At 41.4% G+C, this 25,585-nt stretch overlaps 1 protein-coding gene across 4 annotated transcripts in view; it reads left to right on the top strand.

The window, feature by feature from the left end:
- The window catches only part of HECW2 (HECT, C2 and WW domain containing E3 ubiquitin protein ligase 2), a 1,154,081-nt gene that overhangs the window by 635,706 nt on the left and 492,790 nt on the right, over positions 1–25,585 (top strand). For all 4 annotated transcript variants that reach the window (XM_078680421.1, XM_078680420.1, XM_078680424.1 and 1 more), the window contains one exon: positions 2,869–3,038. In XM_078680421.1, the coding sequence (XP_078536547.1) occupies positions 2,869–3,038 (170 nt within the window). The remainder of the gene's footprint in view (positions 1–2,868; positions 3,039–25,585) is intronic.

The following is a 25,585-nucleotide window of genomic DNA, read 5'->3' as shown; positions in this document are numbered from 1 at the left end:
GATAGCATAATATCAGGAATAGATAAACTGACAAAGGAAAAGCGCTGGGCCAAACATAATATCAGTTGAGACAAACAATATAAAATAAAACAAAATAAAGACTGGTCTCAACCGATTCTAATCAAAACGTTCATTGAAAATGCCACTATCAAATACTTGTCCCGAATCCTTCCAGTACAGTATTACAGTACCTCTGTACAAAAAAGGACCCCTAAGGCAAACCAAAATCATATAGTCCATTTAGCCCAATAGACATCGAATGCATACTTTTCTGTAAATGAATACTCAAAAAGATAAAATACTAACTCCAGTCCAGGGGGCTGTAGAGAAGGCCTATCTACGATAGATCAAATATTTCGCTTTTTACACAGTATTCACAAATACAGTACAGAAAGAAATTGCCAATGTACATGGCATATATTGACTTTTCTGCAGCCTTTGACCTAATACCCAGGCACAGGCTGTGGAATCATTGAAGAAGCTGGGGTTAGCAACATCATTACCAGCCTTGATAATAATGCTGATACAACGTCTCAGCTCAGGCTATATTTGACACTGTAAGTGGAGTGAAACAAGGATGTCTGCTAGCACCCTTACGTTTCCAACTATGCACAAACGATCTGATCAATGATGTCTTGAAGGCAAACATAGATATTCCAGCAATCGAATCCGGACATTTTATATGTTAGTGATTCCATTCTAGTTGCTACAACACTAAAACACCTTCAAGCTTAACTCTCAGCAGTAGAGAAGTACTGCCTAGAAAATTGACTAAAAATTAATATAGAGAAAAGCAAAATAATGATCTTCGGAAAGAAAATAAAATGTTGTAATGTTTTCACAATCAACAATATACAACCAGAAGAAGAGAAAACATTTACTAACCTGGGATTGTCAATTTTCAACAACCTTTAATGAAACACACACATTCAGACACTCGTAGAAAAAACAGTACCTACCCTCAATGTCCTCTGCAAAATTGAACGCACCCATGGACACTACTCACATAATGCTTTAGCCCAATTAAAGCAGGAAGTCAAATAGATAAGTCGCAGAACTTTGGAGACTGGACAACTTAACATCAAAAATAGGGGCTATGAAGGATAGTTCTGGATGTCCCTGTTAATGTTACCTTCAAGCTTTCCTGTGGTGGCCCTGTAAACAAATGTCAGCTTTTCCTCAATCCAGAGAATATGCAAAATAAAGTATGGTAAGAAGAGGCTAAAAGCGCAGGAAACAATCTAGCCAAATAAATTTAGAGAGGACGTTTTAACCTTAGCAGCAAATCAAATTCCACAACTTGTTAAATCAAAGCAGCGAAGAGGATAGGGCTTGACATCTGTCCGGTCAATCGGGCCCTTGAAATCTTATCAACACAGCAGATGAACAAAAGAGTCAACAAAAACGTATGAAACTAGAACTGGAAAGGACATTGAAAGCCCTCGAGACCTCCCGGCCAATAGGCCAAGCTGGTCTTTTTGATATTGCCCAAGCTGTCCAACATTACTTAACAAACCTGGCAAATTACAGAGGAAGGAGAATTTGAGGACCTCTAAATGCAGCCCTAAAGGAAAGGAAGCAAGTGAGCTCTAACATCTGCGAATGGGGGGAAAATGAAGATTCGAGCCACTTCTTGCAGAACTGTCCTTTCTACACCATGATCAGAGGCTACACTCTTAAAAGTTTCATGAATAAGGACCGACTGTATAACCATGAGGACCGGGGCTGCTTCTTGCTGAGCGATATCTCAGAAGGAACAACCAGGCAAATGGAAAAATCCCTTGTGAAAAGCTGCGAACTGAGAGCAAGAAATCTGAACGGCAATGCCCAGGAAACAAATAATTTAGCAATAACCACATAAACACCTGCATGTACACAGACTGAGGAAGCATTTTCACAGGAGTATACATATTCAAGCACATGCATCAACCATTTTTGCAAGCGTAAATGGTGCGATTTGCAAAAATCGGCCATTTGCGCCTGCAAAAGGGCTTCTGTGATGCATCAACCTGTCAGCCTCTCGCAATTTAAGAAATCGTAAATTATTTAGATTTCTTAAATTGCGATTGCATTTAAGGAATTGCAAATTGCGATTCCTTAAATGCAATGCATGATGGAATCGCAAATTGTGATTTTTGCTAACATGGGGTCAAATTACCATCAATTTGTACTTGATGGTAATTTGCAAAAACTTTGCAAAAACTGTGAAAAATGCACTAAAGTGCATTTTTAAAGTTGTAGGTTACACACACACATGCCCTTGAGGCATGTGTGTGCGTGCAACATGGGTGCACAGATCAATTTATGGGGTGCAACAGGGTGTCCTTTTGATACCCTTGCAACCTTGAAATTGCATGCGCAATTTGCGAATACCTATTGGTACTCGCAAATTGCACATGCAATCTCCCATTCATTCCTAAAGGCCAGTAGGCCCATAGGAATGTTTGGGAATCCCTAATTTTATAGCGATTCCTATATGCATAGGCTTTTGCAATTCCTTAATTGCGATTCCTTAATAATCGCAATTAAGGAATCGCAAAAGCCTACATTGATGCATCAGCCTGATTGTGTGTTATTTACATTTTTATATGCTTTATTTTGTATATACATTTTAATTCAGTATGTTGACATGTTTTTGTATAATTATTTTTGATGTTTGCATTGGCTTTGTGCGAAAGGCAGCATTGGATGCCAAAAGCAGCACCTAATTTAGTTCAGTGTTAACCTCGATATTTAGTAATACTGCCTATGTATTTGATAATATGACTGACAGCAGCTTCTGGGACAGTCATCCATTAATGCCTCTTCCGCACCAATCTCTGCAGATTGATGATGGTTTTGTGTTCTTTTTCTTTTCACTTTATGCAGATATCCGGGCAGTTGGGCTGAAGAAGGGAATGTTTTTCAACCCTGATCCTTACCTGAAGATGTCCATCCGCCCCGGAAAGAGGAGCACATTTCCCACGTTTGCACACCACGGTCAGGAAAGGAGGTCCACCATCATCACTAACACAACTAACCCAGTGTGGCACACAGAGGTAATGTCCTTGTAAGATCACGCCCCTTGAGCAAGAGAGTGCTCTTCAAGTGGTTTATGTGAGGTGTGTGTGTCCTCAGGTTCCTGAATTCAGCTGTTACATAATTCGTATTTTTAGGGGAAGTTTTATATAGCGCGCACTAGATCCGAAGGTATCAGAGTGCTTTACATGAGCATCAGTCGCTTTACAGACGAACACATTCATTTTTTTGTTTGTTCTGCATTGGGAGATTAAGTGGTTTGCCCAGAATCACATGATGTTGAGCGTCTGTGCCGAGACTTGAACCTGGATCCCCAGCTTCAAGGTCGACCGCCCTAGCCTAGCCGTTTGGCCACATCCTCTCCCACAGTTAGTGGTTAATGTAGTGGGAAAGTAACCAGAGGTCTACTCATATGTATGTGGGTAAGCATGTCACGGTGACCCAGACGAAGGTGAAAACACTCCTGTGAAGCCTTACTCAGTATGGGACCAAAGGAAGAAAAAAAGGAAGGGGAAGGACATTTTAAAGCACAAATACTGCAAATCTACACAATTCACCATCAACTGATATATTTAGCTGAAGTGTAGCTTTTACAAATATGTGTGGCTCCATAATCATTAGCGACACGAGTTCACATGCAACACATCCCAGGGAGCTTGGGAAGTCACTTTGCAATCGCAGTGGGGAAACTACTTGCTAAAACTGTTCTGTAAATAATTACAATGGATGTATCCTATAATGACCGTCCGTTCTGTGCTGGGCGAGCTGCACCTTCATACTCGGAATGGGGATTAACATGGGACGCTTGATTAGGATGATTGATCACCTCCGTGAGGAGTCTCCATTCCAGCAGCTCGTTCTGGTTACCGCATGGGTTCCGAAATTGGTCGTGGGTGCGGAGCTCGGCACCCGGAACTAATTTCGCTAATTAAACTTGTGTCACTAATTAAAGAAGACACTTCACGAGTCCACTCCACCGTCCAGAGGACTCTGACTCTATCAGCGCACAGTGATCGGTACCATTTGGCAAGTTATTTGGAGGTGGCATTCCTGAGGAAGGCAGGTTCTGCCGAAACGCGCGAAGAGACCAACATTTGCCACATCTCTCATCTATGTGTTTTTGCCCATCTGTTTGGTTACCTAATAATCATATTATCATGTTGTCATAACTGGAAATTGTATTTTTTCCTGTGTATGAATCTATTGTATATCAGAAATATTTACATTATTGACAAGAAATATTTAATTCATTGATCATTGTGAACAATTCAATCATGTTTATAATATGTATGTTGGGATTGGTGGATGAATGTAGTGTGTATGCAGCCGTATAATTGTGACTTCTCTGTCCTGAAATTGCATATAACGAACAACATTCAGAGATATTATTTATTAATATACATATTTGTATTTTTCTAATTTAGAGTGTCAGTTTTCTTCTCTCATAGTCACCTCTATCAGTTGTATTTAAATAGCTTTTGAAGTTGCCCTAGGAATTTTACAGTATGTGTTTCCCTGCCTAGATGAACTTCACATTAGTTGCAGGGGGCCCCGTATCTTTACAGTCCATAATCCTTAACTGCAGCAAGCATAGTGCCTAGTGTAACTGTTCCAACAGAAATTTCCTTTCCAGGAATTTCTGTTTTCCTCCTTACAATCTCGTTTTTGATCATTCGTAGCATGTTATATTTAGAGATGAAATTTGGCCTGAACAATACGTATTACCTTCCCCAAAAATTAAGTATCTGTCTATGAAATATGCAGGTCTTTTATTTGTAGCTGAAAGATCCTAATAAAACAAAACCAACCTGGACACTGGATTATGTTCCACACACCTGAAATAGTGCATGTTTCCAGTCATAAGGTCTAGTTCCCATCCACAGCCCCTCCCACACTCTTAAAACCTGTGTTGGAGTAGTGTCAATATGTCTGCACAAATCGTGCTGTGGACCTATCAGGGCAACGCATCCATATTTGCCTACTATGAAATTTATACTTTCTGCCTGTGGATGTTTACAATGTTACAAATGTTTCTCCACATCCTGTGGTTTTTGTTTCCTTAGGGGGTTCTTGCTAGTATAGCATCATTCTCCAAATTCACCACTGATGGTGTGTTAACTTCTATCAAAGAACCACCCTGCTTACAGCTTTCCATAATTAGTGGTGGTGGTTTATAAAAGAATCATATGGGAATAACTGTAATGTTGATGTTCTCGCTAAGCCCAAATTCCTTTCTTAAGATCCACTGGAACAGTTTTAGACTTGAGTTTAACCACAGGAAACAGCATGTGATAAGTGTGCTACTGACATCAACATGGTGGCTGTGTATTTTTCCTAATTCAAAAGAAGGATTCCTTTATGATCTCCTCTTTTTCACGTGGCTTTAATCAGGACACTTCAGTAAGAATAACTACCAATGGCATTGCTTGTGGAGGGATAGGTAATGGCATTTTCTTAATAAACATTATGTCCATTTGTGTATTGAGCATATGGTGCTTGGAAATGAAGGGGGGGCAGTCCCACATCTACAGTATAGTAAATGTGATGAAATGCTCTCTATTGAGCTATAAAGAGATGACTGAAGCAAATTCTGATGCTTTGCCCCATCAATAATAATCTTTTATTAATTATCATCAGCATTCACTCCAGATTTTTTAGGACTTGGGGCAAGTGGCTATGTTAAGGTGAGGAAAGAAAACAATGACCTGCCACGCATTCACCGGAATATTAAACAGCTTCCGTCTCCCACATGGCTTGGTCGTGAGTGGCTGCATCTTGATCCAAAACATATGGGATCTGAATATGACCAACACTTCAAACTCCTGGAGTGGCAGATACCTTCTTCGCTCGTTCTGAGCTGGGTGTTTGCATCTTAAAGTGCAGAGATTGTCAAGGGTCATTAAATGGTCACGTTGCATAAAATACACAGGTGTGCACTAACAATAATACAAATATGACTAACCTTAAATAAATCTGCACAATTTTGAGGTCCGTAAAAGGCGTAGCAATTTCAAGTTGGCTGGAATTAGAAGTACGATGGTGCAAATACAATCCTATATGGCTCAGCTGTTGATGGGGTGAGATTCAATAGGAAAAACCAACAGTTGATGGACAGAATGCAGAACAATGTCATACATTCACACCAGTACAGAGATCTGGGCCTAAATCCATCGTTCTTTTGCACTCCACAACACCCCAGTTCAGACATGGCCATATGCAAATCAGCCTTGACCCTGTGCCTTATGGGAACAGTCCAGCCCGAACTGCAAAGCCATGTCTTTCCTGGACCGGAATCAAGCATCCTAGGACCGGTTTCTGGCTATCAGCCGTCTTCAGCCAGGATAGCTTGACTCCAGTGGTGTGGATATTCAATAGGCACATCCCCTCTGTACTCAGCAAAATATCCCTAACCCAATTGTTTGGGAATTGCTTGTTAAAAGAACAGTTAATAGTGGGGACCTGACCATACATACCTCACGTTTATGTACATGAAAAGTAAGCAGATATTAGCAAGCCTACAAACAAACTATGGTGGCAGCTTCAAAAATATATCAACCCATTAGAGCAGTGGTTCTTAACCCGGGGCAGGATCAGGAGGGGTCCGCAAAGACTGCTCAGGGTGTATGCCACTGCTTAGAAAATCTAATAATATTAACAGATTAATAAGGTCTATGTAAATAAAGAAGCAACATGTAAAATTCAAAACTTGTAACATTTTCTATAGATGTGAAGTAATATGGAATTGGAGCCTAAAAATTGAGTTAGCATCATTATATTGATTTGTGGGAGCATTTATTTATTTATTTATTTATTCAAAGTTTTATATAGCGCAAACAGGATCCTTACAGATATCAGAGCGCTTCACAAAGACAGGGAAGGGGCAATAGGAGTAAACAGAGATAATGGGAACAGTATAATAGTCAGTGACATGGTAATAACATGGATGATAAAAACAAACATAAAACCACTCCATATATGATCAGGTAAGTAACATGGTAACATGGTAATAACAAGGTAAGTAACATGGTAATAACATGGATGAAAAAAACAAAAAACAAACATAAAACCAATCCATATATGATCAGGTAAGGGAGTAGTATAGAGCAGCACAGGTCATTGATCCCACTACAATGGCGAACAGGTGGATCAGTAAACCAACGTGTATCATATCTTGGTCGGTAGTAAGAGAGTAGCGTAATAGTGCCCCCAACAAGTCGAGTATAGTGCCAGGGGATAGGCAGAGCAGCGGTACAAGCAATGCAGAGTCTCTGACCCAACATCTGTAGCGATCAGGAGATCTTGGCCAGAAGCATTGTTTTCACCTCTTTCTTGAAGAGTGCAGTGGAGGTGATTAGCCTTGTTTCAGGAGGGAGCGCATTCCAGATCCTGGGTGCCATTCCTGAGAAGGAGCGTTTGTAAGTTTTCGCTTTCCGAAATCTACGAGGTTTCAGGAGTAGATTTTTAGTACTCCTATTGGATCTCGAACCTCCTGATATAGACAGCTTTTGAGCGAGGTAGTTGGGTGCCTTGTGGTGCACGGCCGCGTGTGTCATAGTTGCAATTTTTAGCTGTATTCTGGCTTCAAAAGGCAGCCATTTTAGAGACTTTAGGTCTGGGGATATGTGCGAGTGCTTTCTAGAGCCAGTAATGAGTCTCGCGGCAGCGTTCAGGGAGGCTCTTAAGGGTGCTGTTGTGGATAGCGGGAGACCGCTGAGGGTCGCAATTCCGTAGTCTATTCGAGGGATGACTAGAGCTTGTACAGCAGTTTGGAAGTCTTTGGCCGGGAGGAAGGGTTTAATTTTCCTCAGCGTGTTAATTTGGAAATTAGCTGCTTTTGTGGCTTTGCTGACGTGCTGCTGCATGTCGAGCTTGGCGTCGAGTGTGATGCCTAGGGATTTCGCCGAGTCCACGATGGTAGGTTGGACATTGAGTGCTGTTAGGTTGTTGAGCCAGGTTTGGGTGGTGGAGATTTTCGCCGGAGGTGAGATGAGTAGGAACTCAGTTTTTAGAGCATTTAGTTTGAGGTGATTGTCGGCCAGCCAGGATTGGGTGTTAATAAGCGTGGAATTCAGCTGTTTGATATCTTCCGGGGACTGTAACTTTAGGTAGAGTTGTGTGTCATCAGCGTACATATGGAATTGAACATTGGATGCTTGAAGCAAGGTGGCGAGGGGTTCCATAACGAGGTTGAACAGTGTAGGAGAGAGGGTGGATCCTTGTGGAACCCCAAGATCTGCAGGCACCGGTGTAGATAGTACATTGTCGATCTTGAACCTCTGAGACCGGTTGTGAAGGAAAGACGAAAACCATTTGAGAACAGTTCCCGATAGCCCCATCCTAGTACTTAGCAGCTCCAACAAGTTCTCATGTTTGACCGTGTCAAATGCTGACGAGAGATCACGAAGGATGAGGAGGCAGGACTCATTACGATCCAGAATTTGGAGGGCGTCATCAATTATGTGTGTCATAGCTGTTTCCGTGCTATGTTTCGCTCTGAAACCTGATTGATGAGGGTTGAGGAGGTCAAATTTATCAATGTGTTTTGTTAGTTGGAGTTGGACACATTTCTCCAACAGTTTGGCCAGGGTGGGGATATTGGTGATGGGCCGATAATTGTTTAGGTCAGACGGATCAGCTGTAGGTTTCTTGAGTATAGGCGTGACTTGCCCCACCTTAAGGGAGTCTGGAATGTGTCCTTGTTGCAAAGAGCTGTTAATGATCTTGGTCCAGAGAGGGAGGAGCAAGGGGATAAAGTCTTTTACCGCATTAGCAGGTAGAGGGTCTGTGAGGTGATTAGAGGGCTTCAAAGTGCAGAGCAGTTTGTGTATAGCTTCTTCCGAGTAGGTGTCGAAGTACTGCCAGGATGCCTTGTTTTTAGGTTGAGTGTCAGCCATTCTGGTGAAGTTGGAGTATCGATTTACATCCATTATGAGGTCATTTCTTATGTTGTCAGTCTTATGTTTAAAGAAAGCAGAGAAGGCTTCACAGTGTGGAGTGTCATTTGTTGTGCTATTTGATTGTGTGGGTTGTGCCTTTGTTTGGGTCTTGATTAGCTCGAACAGTTTTCTTGGCCTATTCTTCGCTTGGTCCAACTGGCGGCTGAAGAAGTCCGACTTTGTGCGCTTTATTTTCCTAAAGTAGGCATTTCTCTTGTTCTTGAGCTTTTTGAGATGCAGTGCTGAAGGGTCCGATCTCCAGGTGCGCTCTGCCATTCGCATATTACGCCTTTCGTCATTGAGACTGTCATCATACCAGGGGTTAGAAATTTTGGTGGAGACTCTCTTCAGTTGCAGAGGGGCATTGAAAAGGCATTCAATAGAATGCAGTAAGGGTGATGTGTGGCATCAATTGTATTTAGAAAAGCTACAAATTTCCTATTAAAATTCAAACGTTGATGTTTTAAAATATTTGTTTGAGAATTGAATCAAGTATTTCATCATTTGTATATTTTTTACATGAATGTGTTTTTCTGTATTTTCTGTGTCTTGCAATTCAAATCATTCAAAATCCATTGTCCCCATCTTCCATCAATGACTCAGTGAGGGTCACCGGATTCCAATAATGATTCAGTGGAGATACACAGGTTCCAGTAATGATTAAGTGGCGATTCCCAGAAGTAAAAAGGTTAAGAACTACTGCATTAGACGAAGTTGGTGCCTCCTTGTTCGTAAGGATCGTATCGAACTTAAGGCCTTACAGATTTCCTTTTCTTCCTGACAGAAAAGAGGAATCCGAATCATAGAGGACCAGGCTAAATATGCTACTAGTCACTCTCATCATATGTCATCTCTACGGTCTCGGGGCAATACACTCAGGGTTGCAGCTTTCTCCCAGCTGCTCCTGGTCCTGAATGAATCTTCATACCCGTTTCTGACAATCTGTTTGTTGCTATCCTTTTCAGCCACCGATCAATCATTCATCCTCTCAGATTTCCATTTACGCTACCATTCTTTCACCCACCCCGTCTGTCCTTCCATCCATCCCTTAATCCATCCAACCGTAATAATGTCTGGTTTCCATTTACTCCGCCCTTCTTTCATCCACGATCTACCCATCCTTACACCCACTCATCCACCCATCCTTTTATCTTCTCATCCACCCATCTTTTCCTCCACTCATCCATCCTTTCATGCATCCATCCTTTCACGCATCCATCCTTTTAGCCATTGATCCATCCTTTCATCCTACATTCTTTCACCCACTAATCCATCCCTAATTTTTACCCACTAATGCACCCACTCGTCCACTTCTTTCCCTTTTGATATAACCCATGTTTCTTTTTTCCTTTTAATATTAATGAAAGGTGTTTATCTACCAAGGTGCATACAAAAGAGGCCCATAAAAGACCCTACCCCTGCTGTAGCTGCTAAAGTGGCAGGTTCAAGACTCTCCTTATTTAAAATATTTGTAATGTTAAGTATTAATTATTCATTTTATTACATTTAATAAATATTGTTTTCAAACAATAAACACACTTTAATGTTACTTTTCCTTTAAAGAGCAAGAAAATAAATGAATAAGTACCAACGCCTCATTACACCATTGTTTAGTGATTCACTGGCTATTTGTTTTTATTATGGAGATTTATTGTCACTGGCCTCCTGCTCTCTAGCCCTATTTAGATGGTTAGAAGGAACCAGATGCACCAATTATTTCCAGTGTAGCAAGGGGCCCAGGGAGCCAGACCTGACATTCTTGGCATGATTTTCTTCCAGACATTTGTCTTCACTCCTCCTGTTTAGCTGAATTCGTTTTTGTTGGCTCTAGGACTCAGCACACTTTATCACTGCTAACCAGTTTTAAATGGCTTGGGCTCACTCCTGTAAATATGGTACAACTTGCTTACAACCAATTGGCATATTTAATTTACATGTAAGTCGCTAGTAAAGTGCTATACCATATACACAGGGCAGGTAAATTAAATGTTATTAGGGGCCCTGCAGCACCTATTGTGCCATCCATTTAAGTAGCTGTTTAAAAACTGTGTTAGGGCTGCCATTGCAACCCGTTTGTGTAGTTTTAGCCTAACAAAATAAACTGTTTGTCAGGCCTAAACTTTTATTTTTAAAACATTTGCATTGTACTTAAAACATTTGGCATGTCCTTTTAAGTTTTACATGTCCTGATAGGGAAACACTCTCAAATTAGTTTTTCTCTATTGCAAGACCTCTCCAATGGGATATCATTGGGTTGCGATATTACATTTAATAAGTGATACCTTTTATTTAAGAGCAAGTAGGAATGTCATGTTTGGTGTCTGAGAGATTGTCATTTAAAACCCTCTTTAATGGTAAAGTTGGATTTTAACCCCTTCCATGCTGATGGCAGCCCCCGGCCGTCATGCATCGCGGTGGGCGTGTGCTGATGATGGCTGGGGGCCGTCATGATCCCGCCCACTCTTTAAAACGGCTGCACAGCGTGAAATTTCTCCACGCATGCAAGGGGTTAAATTACAGTTCTGGAAATGCCACTTTTAGTATGTTTGCATTTTCTTGTTCTAACCATTTGGTGCCTCTAGCCTTTCCTGGGTCCCATGACTAGGTATAGTTGGGAGTTGGCCTTTGTGTATACCTCCCAGACAGCCACCCAATAAAGGGTCTGAGTGTTGGCAGGATGGGCCGTCCTGATTTGATGAGGGGGTGGAGCTGTCACACTTCCACTTCAAAAACACTGCCTAAGCTCACACACAAAGGACTTCACACTAGTCTATCTTGCCTGCAGACAGAATGGAACCAGGGCAGGGAGACAGGAAATGCCAAACACGTCTGTAGGGGGGAGGACTCCAGAAGTTTCTTCAACTTCAAAGTGGGCACCAGGTATTAAAGGGGACCCTCAGACCCTCTCTTCATTACACTCCTGGACCTGTGGATTCTACGGAAGACGTTTTGCCCTGCTGCTTGAGGCCTGCCCTGCTGTCTGAGAAGGAAGACTAGACCTGCAGCCTTCATCCCAGGCTGAAGTACCTCCAAGGGTCACCTGTTCTGAACTACAGGGACACAGCAGGCTTCAGAGGTCTGTCTGCAACTGCCCAGAAGATCAGCAGTACTAAGAACTGCTGGCATCTGCTTGAGTGAGTTCCTGATCCCCAGGTGGTACCTCTAAGGTGTGGGACCCTTGGTAAGGCATCAGTTCATCTCCTCCTAGAAGAAAAAGAGAAATCCTGATGTGTTGGGCTCTTCTCAGCCTTAAACAGGCCTGCTTGCTCCAAGATATTGCTGCCCACATCAACTGCCCACGCGAAGCTCGGGTCAACTAGACTCTGTGAATTATGGTGACCCTACCAAGATGAGATCTATATTTCACACTTCAGCATCTACAGCCCGCGGTGACCGCCAAAGCGAAGCTCCAGCAACGACCGTCTGCGACACCAGACAGGATGATCATGCTACAGCTACCACCGTCCACGATGCCTGGACTGCTTTTCGTGGTACTGCGACAACTATCCGCAATGCTGTGTGCTGTCTTTGCTCCTTGTGGCCTCCTCTACCATGAACAGAAGTCTTTGCGCTGGACTTCAGAAGGTAACTGTTTCAGCTGTACTAACCTTGTCCCTGTACCTGGTCCATACTTCAACGTGGTCAGCCTGAAATTGTGACTTTCATCCGGTCTTGCACGACCAGATAACTTCAAGTGGGGTTTTGTGCTTTTTGGCAGTATACTTACCTTACATTTTTGAAGTTGCATATCTCCAGTTGTACTGATTGGATTCTTGCCGTTTTGGTGGCTAATAATTTATTAAATGTACTCTAGTTTGTTAAATTGCTGTGGGATTTTTCTTGTGTTGTGTTTTCAGTTTATTACTGTGTGCTGCTAAAATTCTCTATACATTACCTACAAGGTAAGCCGGACTGCTTTTGGGCCAAGCAACTGAAGGGTTAAGCACAGGTTAATTGAGTGATTTCTGTGGTTCACCCTGACAAGATTGTGGCTGTTGCTTGAGAAGTGTTCATACCTCCCGCAACCAACAACTCATTTTCGCATACAGGGCTGTTGCAGATAGGAGTACAAAATCCTTGAATTGTCTTTTCCTCCAAGTTCATAAACTTGCCATGTGCAATTGTTTAGTATTATCTAACAACCATCTGTGCCTCACCAGTAATCAGAGTTCTGACATATATCCCAATGTAGGAGGTGGAAAATCACCAGGACTTGCAGATAGTAGTGAGGGTGTGACCCATTTTAGCAACTCAAAGACATAATTGTATCAGGCTACAGCTGCTAAAATTAAGCAATAATTTATTGCAGCATAATTCAGTCAAAAGACATTTTGTGTATTGTAACAAAAACATAAAACAAAGAAAAATGGTATAACGATTCAGTCTCCTAGAACAGTAAAAATACAAGGGGGAAGGAAAATAAAAAAATAAAGAAAAACAGGAGTCACTATATAGCAGCCATTAAAAGTTAGTTGGTTCTAAAAGAAACAGCCGGACACTTTCCTTCGGACCTGGGACTAATGGACTCATCTGTGTGCCTTCGCAATAAGTGTCAAAGGGATCCAGTACTTTGTATTGGGAAAATTGCTGTCTTCCACCTCTCCTGACCCACTTAACAGCTCCTGCATTTGGATTTCATCTGCATGTACAAGTGTATGATGTAGACAATTTTCTACCCTTATCAGGAATGATGGTGGAGCCTAGGGAAAGAGGAGCAGGAGTTTTGCTAGAGTGTCTCTAATGGGTTTCATTATGCCCTATGATTGGCAGCAGGGTTTTTTACAATAAGCAATTTCCATTAAAGTTAGCGAGTGCCTTCAGAGTTGCAGAAGGAACATTGATGATCCCGCGAGGAAATCTGTCCTTCATGCATTGTCGAAGGCTATCAGGGGAAATAGCACACATTCTGCAACAACATAGTGGCCTGATAGATATTACATGTGATCCCTAGAGCTTGAATCTCAAAGTGAAAGTATATAACTAATGTCCTCTATCTGCTGAGCATTGTCTCCCAGCACATGAGGGATATTCACAAGATTTTCTGTCTGGAGCAGCCATGATTTCTTTGATGATCCAGACTGAAAGTCCCCAGGTGGAAAGGACATTGGAGGAGCTGTACCTAATAGGGAAGTCTCTCTTGATACACTCCTATCTGTGTCATGAATACTGAAAGGGTACGCTCTGATGCCTTTCCTGTCTGCGCCTGACAACCAAAAGGGTGTTGGTGTTGGTGAAGGTGGAGATGACAGCAACTCTACCCCATGTCTTCTGCACTATTTAGAATGAAAAAGAGTAACATGGAGGAGGCCAGGGGCACAAAAGCACATGGACGAACAAGAGTAGCATGGGGAACACAGAAGCACATGGGTGAGAGAGGGCAAAATCAGCACAGGTGGGGGATGGAAGCATACGGGGGAGAGAAAGGGACATGGATCATAGGGGGACAGAGATGCAAGTGAGGGGCACAACTGGAAAGCACATAGACTCCCATGGGGTGCTTAAACAAAAAAGAAAAAATAGCTCCTGTAGCATCCTGCCGGCCTAGGTAGGCACTTGCCAATAAGTGTGCCACACACAGAAAGAAATTGTGCATGTCTTTATTCTGCTGTGTGTAAGCCAGAACGCCGTGCGTAAGTCAGAACTGAGCATTGTAAGCCTGCCTTCAACTCAGCCCTCCGATGCTTATGTCACAGGCCTATGGCATACAGTGGGAACCAAAAGAGGTCCAGCTTTCTTTCTTATAAGACACTACATCTCCTGCTCTGATAAATAAAAAGTCACAACTTTTAAAAAATAAATACTCACACCCACACCCCCATACACACACACACACACACATATATATGAATAAATACATAAATACACAAGAAATTTCAATTCTTCAATTAAGCTATGTGGCACCTGAATCACACTACATCTCCTGCTCTGATAAATAAAAAGTCACAACTTTTTAAAAATAAATACTCACACCCACACACACACACACACATATATATGAATAAATACATAAATACACAAGAAATTTCAATTCTTCAATTTTTCACACATCCTGATCGGGTCTCTGGAAACTGGAAACTGGCAGTTGAAGTGTCAGTGATCTGCACAGGTGAGGTGGAATTATTAGCAGATACAAAGTTTGGTGAGTGATGGGCCACCTGTTGAAAATGAGGGGAACTTGTATGGGACTTCCCATGATGTTCGGGAAACAACATGTGTCCTTTGTGTTGGTGTTGGGTATAGTAAAGGGCTCAACCTAAAAGGAAATATCAGATTTCCTACTTCTGTAATGTCTAACCAGCACTCAAGTTCCTCATGTAAAAGTCATGTCATTTGCATGATGTTATCGGTCAGCATATATTTTCATTTTCTGTTTGCGACCAAAGTCCATAGTGTGAATGTCTTACTCATTCTCAGGAATTACAATTCATATACCTCACAGAATGAGGCCTTCTTGGGCCACTGAAAATTTATCTCTTACATTTTTGAACTTCAACTACTCATTGTCATAGTGAAATGTCTGGAGTGATGATTCCATGACTGATGAGCAATAATTATTCTCATTGGCTCGTGGCAGTGACAATTTTTCGAAAGACATGGAAACAGTCTAGTCAATAATACTTTTATTTCATTTCATTACAATCATAAATGTGTGGAACATGCCACCAAAGTACATGGCATCACGCAAGGAGGTAAAAACACGATAAGCGGTAATCAGCTGATTAAAAAAATATATATAAAAATGTGAACAATGCAATACAAAAATGTGAAACTAGTTCAATTTTAAAAATGTTCAGATCAGTTCTCTTTATTTTCCAATTCTTTTGCTGCAACGTTCTAGAGTTTTATGGCTCTGCAGGACAGTTGGATCGACGAGCCTCCAAGGCATTTTATGACTGCCGCTCTGCAAGTCTTTATTTGTTCTCCCCTTAATATTTCCCGAAGGACAGTTTTTCTAATTTCTAGTAATGATGGGAAAATACATAAAAGATGTAATAGTGACTCGTCAACTTGTCTGCAGAGGCGGCATTCCTTTGTCAACCACATCTGTTTCCATTTTAGGGTGAGATCTTTCGTGGGGAATGACCCTACCCCTCAATAGTGTCAAATTATGCTTCTTTGACGTAAAAAGTGTACTGACAACTACGGTTGGGGTTTCAGCGTTTTATAGGATTGTATCACCGCCCATGCGTGTTGTTTTGTTACGAAGGCTGTTTAGTCCATTGACAGTGAGATGCTTTTGACTGCATTATTCACTTCTTTTTTAAATCCAGAGTAGGTAGTGATTGTAAGCCAGGCCTCGTCTAACTGTAATGCAGAGATTCTTTTAAGACTGTAAAGTTAGATTTGTTTAGCCTGGCTTGGTTTTCGAACTTCTGCCAACAATAATGGGCTAAGGTGTTATCTTCTGCTCCCCTCATCCTCCAGTAATATTTAGCCAATGCTCCTTGTCTTACTGAGGTCTTTTTTTTAGCCATATTCTAATCGTACTTGTGCCTGTGAGATGTATCGAGGGATTAGAAACAAGTTCGTAAAGAGGCTAGATTGAGCTATGTTTAGGACTGTTGCATCCTTTAAGTTCAACATTTCCAACCCGTATGATATGGATGGCAACAATTTTGCTGCAATTACCTTAAGCAGGTGACTTGTTGAGCAGCCTTTGAGCTTTTTTGTAGGATTTTAAATGCAAAGAGCAGTTGTTTGGCTTTTGGTTTTCCTTGATCCAGATGTTAACATTGAGGTTGTGGGCTAATTGGAACCCCAGGTATTTATACGAATCCACCCGGGACAGTGGTTTCTCATTTAACTTCCAGATGAATTTGCTTTTTTTTTGTTTTGATGACATTTAGAAAAGCACCTTAGTTTTTGGGTGAATTATTATTAGTTGGGCAGAGGTGGTATATGCTCCTAGCGGGGCAATCAGTTGCTACAGGCCTATAAGTGTTTGAGCTAAGAGGACAATATCGTCCACATATGGAAGGCTTGAACTGAGCGAAGGTTCTTCTCTAGGTCGGCTGTATAGAGGTTAGTAAAGATTGACGATTGCCTCCAGGTTTTTGGTTGGGGTTCCCCTTCTTTTCATTTTGGGCCATAGCTTGGCTCTCTGTACTTTATCGAATGCTACTTTGAGATCTATAAAGCATTCTTACAGAGTGCGAGATTTTGCGTATGCTTGGTTGGCTAAAAGAATGACTGTGGAGATTTTCGTGAGGGTGCCCATCCCTGCTCGGAATCCAGTTTGAGTATTTGGAATCAGATTTGTCCAGCAGATTCAGTTCTCCAAGTCTGCCAACAGATTTGATGCATACATTTTCGCCTCAACGTCGATGAGTGCTATCAGTCTGTAATTGGACGGGTCAGAGCGTGCCCCTGATTTGTATATTGGGTGTAGGATGCTTCCTTGCCAGAATTCAGGGATCTTGCTGGTCTCTAAAATGTGCGTGAAAAGGGGGGTGAGGTGGTCAGACCAAAATGATGGATCTTGTCAGAATAAAGCATTTGGCAAGCCATTTGGCCCTGCTGCTCCCTGAGATCTTATTTTTTTTTAATTTTCAATACCTTCTCTTGTGCAATCCACGGGGAGAATTCCTGTGATTCTAACCGGGTTGTAATCTGGACTGTTGGTTCACAGTTGTCCTCCTTCCCTATTGGATTTCCAGGATTTGTGATATCTTGCTCACATGGGAGTGGGATTTCGTTGTATGTGGATTCAATGTGGGCTCTCCATGTGTCCTCCATTATATTTGAGTTGTAGTGTCGGTCTTGCCATTTGAAAGGTGGTTGATGGTTTCCCAGAAAAGTTTGGAATCTTTCTGTTTGCTGGCATGGAGGAGTCTTGCTATTGATATGAGGATTTCCTGGGAAGGTTCGGAGCCCAGAGTTCACAGTAGTCTTAAGTGTTTGTTCAGTTGTTGTTTTTTTGTCCTTAGGTTGTTATTGTACCAGGCTGCCCCCGTTGGTCTGCCTCCTTTGTGACCATTGCCCTGTCTGGAGAATTGTTTGTTTAGTTTGTGGATGAATGTCTCCCAGGCCTTTATTTTCAGTGGTTCGGCTTCGAATCCCTCCAGTAGACTGGTGCATGTCCCCTTGATGTCACCTGTGCTATCCTTATTCCAGGTGAGACGTTTTAAGTTGTAGCATTGAGCTGGTAGGGACATCGCGTTGTCTTGGCCTGATCTTTCAGTGAGCACTGTAAAAGTTTGAGGATGCTGATCACTTTCTGCCCTTTCTTTGATTTGGAAATGCGGGATAAGAAGAAGTAGATAATGATCCGTGAATGTGTAGTCAATAATTTAACCTGTTTTGAATGTTACTCTTGTGAATGCTGCAGGGCTGTCTATCTGCACTCGTCCATTGAGCATGTTCATTGAGAGGTTGACTAGACAGGCCGCACATCTCTGGCCGTATGTTTTGTTGCCTGTGTGCAGCCTGGTGGCTTTTTTTTCCACCATATAGTAGGTTCATGTTGAAATCTACAGACAGTAATATGTTGGCCTGTGGATAAACAAGTTTTAATGTTGCTAGTGTTGCTATTAATTTCTCGATTCTTGGCCCTTTTGTTTAAACGCTGATGGATATATATGTTCAATATCAGCAGACTGTTGTAGGGCGAAACGTCTAGTTTAATGCCTAACTTGCAAGAGGAGTTGAGATCTATAACAGAAACCTACCATAAGATGTCTGTCGAGATAAAAATAAAGAGGCCGTCTTTTGCTCTCCCGTGCTTTGTGTCTCTCTTGGCCGGGTTCAAATATTCCTTGTAGCCTACTATTGATGAGGAATTTGTCTGCCATGTTTCTTGGAAGAGAAATATGTCGTACTGTAGAATGAATACCATGAAGTCGGCTTCTTCTCATTTAGTGCTTAGGCCGTTCATGTTCCAGGATCAGATCTTGCATCCTGGATCAGTTTCATGACGTTGCTCATTCTGTTCATGCCATTCCATGGTTGGTTGTAACAGTGGACATCAGTCGGACACCGGGGGACTTGGCTGCTTCAGGATGATCAAAAGTAATGGTAATTTTCCTTGCGATTTGGCAAGTGCTGTTTGTTAAACTATGTTGGTCTGGGCCTTTAGCCCCTTTTAGAATGCCCTGTGTCGGGTTGGATTGCTGTAGCAGGCTTCGGTAGCAAGGGTAATCGGCCTTTTTTTAGCTCGTTGTCCCATTTGGAGAATATCTCCTTTTGCCGCCAGATCTGCTTGATAAAGGAGTTGTGGGACATTGTGGTTGTTGTAATTTCTTGTCAAAGAGGTTGGAATTAGGTTTGAACTCTATGCTTTCCAGATCGCTGGTATTGGTGTGACTCAGGGAGGGAAGGGCTTTGATAATTTTAGTAGTGCACTTCTAATAAGAATGTCATGTGTTCCCCTCGAGGCGTAATGGGGAATCAAATCTATCTTCTGGCTCTCATTTAAAGAGCCGAATCGTAGTTCCTTGTCTGAGCTCCTTTCAGTAGCTGTAGTGTCCATAGTAAGCTCCAAACGGTTTGAAGGCAGGTTCGGGTGATCACGTGTGTTGTTTTGTAGGTTGATTTCTAGGTTTGTTACAGGGCTAGCCTCGTCGCCTCCCGACGAGTGTCTATTTATTGTTTTAGTATTGCGCCTTTCTTCTCTGGCGTATGGCTCGGTGAAGATGGCCTCCTGGGGTGAAGTGTACTGATTTCGGTCGTTTTGCCCCTTGATGTTAGTGTGGTATTCGTGATTTGGATAGCCTGATTTATTTAATTGTTTTTCTCACACTCATGAGAGGGTTTGAATATACTGTATATTTTTGTTGGTGGGGATTTTTCCCTTGTGAATTAGTTTTGGCTACATGAGGCAATGGACGGGTTAATGGGTGAGATGGTGTATTCCTCTGTGCTTGTTGCTTCCGTAGTGGTTTGTTTGGTGTCTTTACTTTTGTTCCTGTCATGCTCAGTCAGAGCAACAGTTGTGTTAGATCCCTGTCCAACTAGTTTCCTTTTTCTAGCTTTTCTCAGGCGTTTTCTCTCCCGCTTGGTTAGAGAAGTTCTCACTTGTGTTTGACTTGCTGGTGATTTCAAACATTGGTCAGTGGGCCATGTGTCTGGTGCACCTGTCTTGCCAGGATCGCTTAATGATTTCAGTGTGGATGGGCTTGCCTGTACTGGGGCTTGATCAATCCCCATTACTCTTGAGTTTTGCCCCCTGGGAGACCTATGGCATGCCTGGTCCTCTCTCCTTACATCTTTTCCTTGCTCAGTTGTGAATGCAGACTTGGATGGGGCGTCCCTGGTTCCCCCCAACAATTCTGACATTATGGTTGGAACCACTGCTAGTTTATCGATTATTTGAGTGCAGTGGCAATGGCACATTTGATATGTTGTTTCCCGGTCACGCTAGACCATCATGATCATCTCGTTAAAGCTATGCAGCTTTTGTTCAACCCCCTGGATGTGGATTGCTAGAAGGTTTAAGAGGTCTACTTGGGTGTCTAACCTGCTTGCGTGGTAAATCATTGCTTTTCCAATGGTATCCATGGAGTTTAGCAAAAGGAGCCAAACGGACGATGTTGGTGAGCTGGTAGGTTCTTCTGAGTGTGAACAGGCTGGTTGTTCGCGTTGGGGTAGGTAGTCCGGGGAGCCCATGTTCCTGATTGATTGTCCATTTTTGAGTGAAATTGACGTAGTAGAAGTTATTTCGGTTTTATTGGGTTTAGTTAGTATGTGGTCACTTAGTTTGTAGTGCAATATATCCTGACTGGGTTGGTGTGCCGTTTCCGTTGAAAGGAATGATAGGTCGGAGTTATTTTGCTCTTGAGACTTTCGTTTGGCAATATTCAGCTGGTCTGGGAGTAGTAAAGCTGCCAAGAACGTGTGTGTATCGCCAAAAGGGCTAAGTTTGTTTACATTTTCGTGATATATTGGTTTAACCTCTTTTTTTAGATGATGATTGTTGTTGCTGCTGCTGTTGCTGTACTTCTAGAAGAGGCGAGTGACTGTGAATTAAAGCCTCAATGACTTGGAGGTTGTGTCTTTGGCGGACATCCCGAGCTTCTGATCCTGTATCCTGGTGCCCTTTCCTTTTATTCTTACATCTGTTATTGCCACTGTCATAAGGGAAGTTTTTGTTAAGCTTATTTTGAGAGTCTGTAGTATTGTCACTTGAATTGATGTCTTTTGGGACCTTCGGATCATTGCGGTGCTGGTTTTTCTATGTGGAAATTTTGCTGCCTACTTTTGTAAGTCTGTAATCACTGTTCGCTTGCTGCTTTTTCGGCATGAATTGTGCCTGGCCGATGATGCAACTTTCTTGTTTCCTTCATGCTCGGGGTGTGGTGCAGACTCTGTTACTACTTTTCTTGAGGCGTTTGGCGTAATCGTTGCAATTACAGTAGCTACAGTGGTTGCTGTGGTTGTGATGTTTGAAAGATCCTGCTCTAACGGCTTTAACAACTCTTCTTTGTGAGGTGACCCTGGCTGTGAAAGGTGCGCTGCCCCAGCCTTTGTTCCAGCTGATTTGCTTGTGTTTTCCATACCCAAGGGATCCACCTTTTCCTTTTTGGACTTGGCTTACGTTTTCTTGTCTGTTTTTTCCCTGACTCTCGTTCTCCCTGGATCACTGACAGAATATAAATTGCAAGAATATCGACTTACCTGAATATAGAGGTAAAAATATAGAATGATAGAATATCGACTCCCTATCTACAAACAGGTAAGTGCAAAAATATTGAATAAAAAATATTGATGTTAAAAATATAGAATGTCAAAATATCGAATTTTTTAAATGTCTTAAAAGTAATATAACATTAATTAAATAATAAATATAATAAAGTAATACATACTCAAAATTACTTTAAAAAGGTCACAATAATAAATAAAACATGTAATCTAAAAAAAACACATTTTAATGTTTATAATATATATATTAATTTAATGATATTAAAAAGTAATTATTGATACTTTGAAAACGTTAAAAACATATTTTAAAATAGAATTGCATATATATAAATAAACCTATAATACAAATATAAAAATAAATTATATATAATAAGTTAAAACATTAAAAATATATTTTTAATTAATATTTTACAGTACATTAAATATAACAATAGTGAAAACATTGCATAACGGCAGGGATACAATTACTATTCCCACTCCAGTGAGTGTAACAGTAGGGAAAGCGTTGGATAGCGGGAGGGTAAAAATTACTATTCCCACTCCAGTGAGTGCAACAGTAGGGAAAGCGTTGCTTAGCGTAGGGGTAAAAATTACTATTCCCACTCCAGTGAGTGCAACAGTAGGGAAAGCGTTGGATAGCGTAGGGGTAAAAATTACTATTCCCACTCCAGAGAGTGCAACAGTAGGGAAAGCATTGGATAGCGTAGACATAAAATGTACTATTCCCACTCCAGTGAGTGCAACAGTAGGGAAAGCATTGGATTGCGGGAGGGTAAAAATTACTATTCCCACTCCGGTGAGTGCAACAGTAGGGAAAGCGTTGGATAGCGTAGGGGTAAAAATTACTATTCCCTCTCCAGTGAGTGCAACAGTAGGGAAAGCGTTGGATAGCGTAGGGGTAAAAATTACTATTCCCACTCCAGAGAGTGCAACAGTAGCGAAAGCGTTGGATAGCGTAGACATAAAATTTACTATTCCCACTCCAGTGAGTGCAACAGTAGGGAAAGCGTTGGATAGCGTAGGGGTAAAAATTACTATTCCCACTCCAGAGAGTGCAACAGTTGGGAAAGCGTTGGATAGCGTAGACATAAAATTTACTATTCCCACTCCAGTGAGTGCAACAGTAGGAAAAGCATTGGATAGCGGGAGAGTAAAAATTACTATTCCCACTCCAGAGAGTGCAACAGTAGGGAAAGCGTTGGATAATGTAGAGGTAAAAATTACTATTCCCACTCCAGTGAGTGCAACAGTCTCGAAAGCGTTGGATAGCGGGAGGGTAAAAATTACTATTCCCACTCCAGTGAGTGCAACAGTAGGGAAACCGTTGGATAGCGTAGGAGTAAAAATGACTATTCCCACTCCAGAGAGTGCAACAGTAGGGAAAGTAAATACTTCATATATGAATAAAAAAAATATATTAATACCAATTACAAATTAATTAAAAAGTAATTAACAATTTCATATAATATAATACTTAATTAAAAATACAAATACAAATTAATTATTAAAACAATTATTACCTATTAATACAAATTATTTACCAATTAAAAATTAATTAATTAACAATTAAAAATTAATTAAAAATTACAACAAAAAAACAATAAATAAATTCATATATTTAATTAATTACAATTAAATTACTTCCCACCCTAATCCCCTATAAACACACAACCCGCAACAGAAAATAAATTAATAAAATTAACATTATCAATTATTCAATTAATTAAAATTAATTACCAATTATATTTTAATTAATTACCAATAAAAAATTTAAATAACAATTATTTCAAAATAAATACCAATCAATAAATTAAAAAATTAAATAATTATAATTAAATTACTTCGCACCCTATTCCCCTATAAACCCACAACCCACTACAGAAAATAAATTAAAAAAAGTAACATAATTATCAATTAATCAATTCATTATAATTAATTACAAATTATATTTTCATTAATTACCAATTAAAATTTTTAATAACAAATAATTCAAAATAAATACCAATCAATAAATTTAAAAATTAAATTATTTATAATTAAATTACTTCCCACCCTATTCCCCTATAAACCGACAACCCGCTACAGAAAATAAATTAATAAAAGTAACAGAATTATCAATTAATCAATGAATTAAATTAATTATCAATGATATTTTAATTAATTAACAATTAACAATTAATTACCAATTAATTCAAAATAATTACCAAAAAATAAATTAACATATTTAATTAATTATAATTAAATTACTTCCCACCCTATTCCCCTATAAACCCACAGCCCGCTACAGAATTATATTACGCTAAAATTAAATACCATAAAATTAATTAATTAATATAAATTATAAAATAAATATACACTTTTCACACATATACTAACATAAAAAACCACTTAAAAAAATTGGATATTATTAAAAAAAATGTTTTTTTTTTTTTTTTTTTTCAAAAACCTTTATTGCACAAAATCATAAACAATTACGGGCCCACAACCAACCGGCCGGCCTAGACAGAGATCTGTGCACAATAGCAAGCAATACGGCCACTCAGCAGCGATGCAAATACAAGTACGGGCAATCAAATTACACAGAAGCTGTTACACCGCCGAGAAGCAGGAGAAAGCAAGGTTTTGATTTTATAATGTTCATAAAACAAAGTAAATAAAGAGACATTAGAAAGGATCAAAAGTCGCAATATACATCAACAGCAGAGGTGGGCGACGTGAAGCAAGGAAGTCCACAAACAGTAAGACAGGAGCAAAATGGCCGCACAGTGATAACTGAAAAGGATTGAAAATCGCATAATAAGCCGTGCGTCGATCACCCCCCATCCCACCCCGACCCAAACCAGTGACCCCAGAGAAAGAAGAGGAGAAAGAGTTAAAGAATAAAAAGGAAAAGAAGGCCCATAGGAACGAAAAACAAAACAAAACCCCCCCCCCTTACCCCCCACCCTGCACACACGTAGAGGCTACGGCCTACCCCCCCCCATAACGGCGTGCCTGTCGCCCAATAAAGAATACCCGAAATACAGAAAAAGGAGAAAGAAAGAAAAAAAACCACACACATGTAAAACCGGAGGAGGGCCAGAGTTACGTGCCCCAAAAGGAAACCCAGGATAGTTGCGGCCGCCCGACCCAGCGATCCCCCATTAAAACAGTTCCAGCGTCCAGTTCCTTTGTCTACCCATCACAGTCCCAGCAAGCCGACAACAGAAAACAACAGTGAAAGGCATTGTCAACCTTGTCCCTGACGATCCAAAGTGGCAGCGAAAGGCAAAAATGAAACCGCCCACCAAAGTAAGGTAAGCAACTGCAAGTACCACAGCAGAACAGGGCGCCGTCCGTTAAGGCCAGTCCAACAGAACGCCATGTGGGCCATCGGTGCACAGAGAAGAGCGGTGCGCAAATACAAGTCCCCACAGATGAACAGCGGAAACAGAAGCATCGCGCCCAAAACACCACAAGAAGAATCTCCAGCAAGTCCAGAATAAAGTACAGAACATGGCGCCCAAAGGCGACTCCCCTGCGGCTGCACCGGTCCAGGATCGTCACACCACTCCAGGATTATAGACGACAGCGCCACAGCCGAAGCCAGTTCTTGTACCCCCAGCGCCACCATGCACAACAGGATAGACAGCTCACCGTGCACGGGCTCAGGGTGTGGCGAAGCGCTCAGCACACGATCTCCATATCGGGCAGAGGATATCGCAGATAAGACAGAGTCCAAGCGGCCCCCCAGGTCCCAGGCGTGGCCAGCACAATCAGCACTCAAGGCAGCCAGGGCGCTCAGGATGTCAGCGATCTGAAGGGGAACCTCCGGCGAGGAGGATAATGCAGCTCCACTTGAGCAAAGGTCGACGACCAGGGGCAGTCCCCGAGCCAATACGCCGGCATCCCCGTCTCGCAATTTATCCTCCCAGGAGCGCCCCGGAAAGCACAGCCGGGTCACGGGGACAGGGGCAGCGAGTTCCACAGCAATATGGCACATGGATGCAGTCTTC

The sequence above is a fragment of the Lissotriton helveticus genome, chromosome 3_1, assembly GCF_964261635.1.
Source record: "Lissotriton helveticus chromosome 3_1, aLisHel1.1, whole genome shotgun sequence".
In the NCBI taxonomy this organism is placed as follows: Eukaryota; Metazoa; Chordata; class Amphibia; order Caudata; family Salamandridae; genus Lissotriton; species Lissotriton helveticus.
Note: the sequence above shows the minus strand (reverse complement) of the source record. Positions and strands in the feature narration are given on the sequence as shown.